We start from the raw sequence: 5000 nt of genomic DNA, 5'->3' as shown, positions 1-5000 counted from the left end.
TGGAGGAGTCAAAAGAGAGAGAGAGAGGAAACACATTATATTCACTTGCACAGTTGTAAATCCATAAACACATTAAATCTACTTGCACAATTCTTCATACTATATATATATATATATATATATATATATGTATATATAGTACCCAGGAGAATTTATTTTTGTTCAGTTTCCCTTGCTTCTTTGTGAATTCTGTCAGTACTGTGAATACAGTTTCCAGAAGAAGTATACTTCTGTATTTCTTAGTTTGCTTCAACAAAGATTCCAAGACTTGTATGCCTGCTTGGTAAAGGAAAAGCCATAAGTGAATTCCACATAGCCCTAGAATTATCACAAGTGACCTTCATTTTTTTGGTCTTCAACCAATCACCCTGTGTAAGATTTAGGGTGTTCATAACTTGTGGGTCTTGATCCGGATGAACAAAACTGAGCTAAGACAAGGTGGATGCTTGTAAGATTAAGAAAAACAACTGAAAATGTTCCCACTTTCTATGCTGACAGCAGTTAGGCCTGTCTGTATGCCTGTCTTTCTATGGAGTGGACGTCTACCTGTCTAGTGTTGGATTTGGTAAGAATTAATTTTACAAGTAAAGTAGCAGTGTAACTTTGGAAGTAAGCTCCTCTTGGAGCTTAAACAGAAATGATGAAAGATGAAGCGACCAAGCAGTCAAAGAACTAATAGGAACATACTAAAGGTGTGAGGAGCAGGGGGGTTGCTGGAGAAGACAGGCCCACTGGAGAAGAATCAATCAGGCTGACATACCACGGTGCAGAGCCACATCTAGAATTGTTCTCGAATCCTGACAAGGACCCAGACAATGTGGTTATGCTAATGGGCTGGCTAGTGGTAGTATGTATTATAGGTGACAGTATATGAGAAAGAGACAGGTAAAGATAGAATTGCCTTGTGATCCAGGGGAGGTCAGGTTACCAGTGAACCAGAGCGTTTACAATTAATGATTAAACAACGACCCCCCATTAATATTCAAAAATGTGCACGCTGATTGGTCAGCATGCACATTGTAAATCAGAGTTATAGTAATGGAAAAAGATCCGGTCGCCCGGACTTTTTCCATTACTATAACTGTTTTTTTACAGCAGCAGAGAACGCAAGATCTCCGTTGCTTCACACTGTGTCGCTGTGTTAAACTCCTTTAACATAGCGAGACAGCTTTAAAAAAAGCAACGGAGAATCTCCTTTGCTTTTTTTAAAGCTGTCTCGCTATGTTAAACTCCTTTAACATAACGAGACCGTTTGTAAAAAGCAACGGAGATCTTGCTTTCTCAGTTGCTTTTGCCCACAGCTCTGATGTACTGCATAGGGATACACATGTGCAGTACATCAGAACTGCCGCAGAATATCAGACAGCTGCGGAAGGACAGCAAGGAGGCATTCTACAATGCCATTATTTAAGAAAAGTGATTTTTTTTTTTTAAATAGTGTCATTAGATAGCAATAACATTTAGGTATAATGCTGGATTTACCCACAGTTGGCTTTGTTTGGCCACTCTGGCCTCGCCGTTGTGACCAAACCACACCAACCGTGGGTAAATCCAGCATTACCCACACCCAGGCGTGAGTTATTGCTATATTAATTCTTACTTGATATGCTCTTTACATGGAGTTATGACAGGTTTGGGTCCCAGATTAGATGTCTATATTATGTATACCTATACAGCTCTCTGATTTCTGCAATGATAACATTGGTCTTTCAAGGATGACAATGTGAATTTAATAGAAGTCAAAAAGTAATTGTGTATTTGTCTGTTGGAGGATCAGCTAAGTGAAGATGTGTAACCTTTGGGGTATTTAATCTGAGAACTCCATGTTAATCAAAAATGGTAAATCTCTAATACGCTGTTGCTAGGGAATGCATCAAACATTTTAATCTTGAGGAAGAAAGCGTGACTTTTTTTTTGTTTTTGTTTTTTTTTTTGTTATATGTAGTCAGTGTATACTTCTAAGGAGCTTGAAGCAAAGTTATGGGAGTAGTTAGAAGTCCCAGGACATTTATTTTTGCTTACCTACCGGGAAAGTCCACTGGGCATAGAATGATCTCATTTTCAGTGGAGGCCTGGGAAGAAAAGCTCCGCAATAATTACATAGAAAGAGATGTTACTTCTGCTCGGCATACTTGTTCCATGTGTTATGTTATGTTATGTCAGAGGTTTGAATATTTGTGAAAAAAATGTTAAGTTGGCTATTTCTTGATCAGTTACCTTAGACTGGGAATGAAGTGGTGAATTGATTCCCAAGATTCTGTTTTTCCTCCAGCAATCACTTAAATTACCAAACAATACCCTTTGCTTCTGAAGGAAGCTAATTTGGTAGAAAATATCTTGCCATGTTCTTAATGGTGGGTTATTTATAAATCTCACTTTAAAAGCTGCCATCTTTCTGTATGCATGCCACTATCAGTTATCTGTTAGGTATTCTCAAACCTGACAGTAAAATCTCCCTGAAAGGAGTGCTACTTTTAGAGCTGCTCTGTGTGCTCTTTCCCTTATTTCATGATGAAGAAGCTAATGCTACCTTATTTTAAACCAACATATAACATACAGTCACCTCAGCCAGAAGGATTTCTAAACTGCAGGCCTTAAAGTTTAGTAAACACTGCAGTTTACATCTGTCAATCCACAACCCCTTTTCCTTGTTTTTACACATGGGGTCAGGGTTTCACTTCAGCAGTGACAATCCTCTAGAGACAAGGTTTACAGTTTACATAGTGATAGGATAGCTATGAGACCGCTTTCATTCCTTTAAGTAATCCCTTCTGTCTCTTTGAACAGATCTGTACATGTGCACTATCTTTTTCTTATGCATATGCACAAAAGGTGTCTTGCCTTTGCCCTTTAGCAACAATCAGGTTTTGCATGCTGTCATTGTCTTTACAGGTTTTACTTTGCAGGAAACTTGCTGAAATATTCTGCAGAACAAAAATCTGCTATGACATTCAAAGGTTCTTGCACTTAATAGCTCATTTTGCACTAGTAGCATTTCACACTGGAGATGGTTCTTTGAAAAATCTAATGCCATGACTCGCTTTTTGGCCATTTCTACCTACTATGACAGTATAGGATAAAGCTTTGGGACTGTCTGATTTTTATCTGTGCTTTCCTGTCTGTAATATCTTGCATTTAAAATCGGTTATGAAGGATCCAATCTCTGTCTGGGATTCGGCTCCACACCACAGTTTTTTGCACTATCCAGTTTGAGCAACTGAGGTCTTCAGACATTAATGACCAGAAAGATTATGCAAATCCTTAGTTCACAGGTTATTAGAGCTGGATGTCTTGGTGTGATCCATCTTTCATGCTATTTCACAAGGACAGAAACTGTGCAGTGATCCAAAATTCCCTACTTAAGTGTCAAAAAAATGGACTTTAAATTGAGATGTCAACCTGACAGTTTAGTACTTGCAGAAGACCGTGGAGGTGGGGGTTATTCCATAAGTAAGGAAGAATTTTTTTTTTATTGGATTTATTTCTGGTATACAGAATGGCTGTTTAAGCTGGCAAAATTTCAAGTAGTTTGCATACTTTGCAGATTTCAACCGTTTGGTTAGAGTTTTTGAGATTTGGTTAAACGCCATTTGGCCAAGTAATATAACACCGTCTCTCAGTAACCTGCAAGCTGGGTTAAACTAGCAATAAACAGCTCAAGGTTGTTTGGTTGTTATTTCCCACAACCCAATTAGGACCATCAGAAGCTGCAGAAGTCCTCTGTAGACATATTTAATTAGCCTCCCTCATTAAACGGAGAGAAAGAGAAAACCATGTCAGTTAAGATGGCACCAAGTAGGTGACTAGCATGAGCAAATTAAGAAGGTCCGTAATGCAGAAGGATGGAAAATGTGGGGAAAATGGAGTGCAGCTTTGTAAGTGAACTTAGGTTGTGAACAGGCACTGGTGGAGAAATAATCTGCTGTACATAGGGACCCCCTTTGGAAAGTGATGGTTAACTAACAGTAGCTGGTGTGGTTTACTGTGTTTGATTCCTGAAGAGTTACCCTTAAAGATCTGATTTTCTGAGTACTAGCATGCATGCATGCTACTTTTTTCTGAAAAGTTCCCCATTATAAAAATGTAAGCTTACCATGCATTATTATATACATACATTTTCCGATAGATACTTTGCTAAAACATTTCTTAATACTGTCTAGAATTTAAGCCACGCTTTGTTCATACTCGACCTGCTCGTGCAGTTGATGAATTTGATGAAAATATTTATGACATGGAGTTTGAAGAAGAATCTGAACCAGACCAGCCAAGAAACATTAGCAAACGCCATTATAAATATGATGAGGAAGAGGAATTTGAAGATTATGATGTTGATGTTGATGATGAAGAAATGCTTGGTGACAGCAGTAATTCATTGAATTTGCCAAAATCTGTCCAAGTAACACACAAGTAAGAACATTTACTACATTTTAATGTTTTTTTCTAATGTGTAACCATTTTATTTCAGTGGGTACCAAGTGCGATAGATGAACATGACATTGTCCATGATATTTCATTTATTTTGACAGATTTGTTTTATGTGACCTTTACATTGTAGCCAGTGTGGTTCATTTAACTTTGATTTTGGCAATGTGGCTTTATGTAGGCTCAAGACAGAGTATGATCCATAGAATACAGAGTATATTGCTAGCAGATTCTGAGCATACTAATTCTTTGGGTACTGTGACACTGGTGTGTGCTGCTGGACACCAGTCTCTGTAGTTCTGCATATCCTTTTGTCTGATTTTATTCTCTGAATCAGAGACTACTTGTATCTGTTAAGTAGAGTTGTGCAGTTAGGGGTCAGAGTGGGTCACTGTTTAGCATCTGAGATGGGATGTGGCAATGAGTATTCAGAATTGTGATTGCTTGCCACAGGTACTCGCAGCTTATTTTATGCCTTAATGTGCTCCCAGCTTGTTGGATGCAACACTTGCATGAATGCATATTAACTTAGTAAGGGAGCTGCCCCCATCTTCAAGGTGATGCTGTGTTTAATGCCC

The 5000-nt window shown here is 38.4% G+C and overlaps 1 protein-coding gene across 2 annotated transcripts in view; it reads left to right on the top strand.

The window, feature by feature from the left end:
- SULF1 (sulfatase 1) overlaps window positions 1–5000 on the top strand; it is a 492521-nt gene that overhangs the window by 391947 nt on the left and 95574 nt on the right. For both annotated transcript variants that reach the window (XM_044067158.1, XM_044067159.1), the window contains exon 12: window positions 4161–4407. In XM_044067158.1, the coding sequence (XP_043923093.1) occupies window positions 4161–4407 (247 nt within the window). The remainder of the gene's footprint in view (window positions 1–4160; window positions 4408–5000) is intronic.

This window comes from Protopterus annectens, chromosome 3.part1 (assembly GCF_019279795.1).
Source record: "Protopterus annectens isolate FY-2018-M chromosome 3.part1, PAN1.0, whole genome shotgun sequence".
Lineage (NCBI taxonomy): Eukaryota > Metazoa > Chordata > Ceratodontiformes > Protopteridae > Protopterus > Protopterus annectens.
This window is presented reverse-complemented; position numbering and strand designations above follow the sequence as displayed.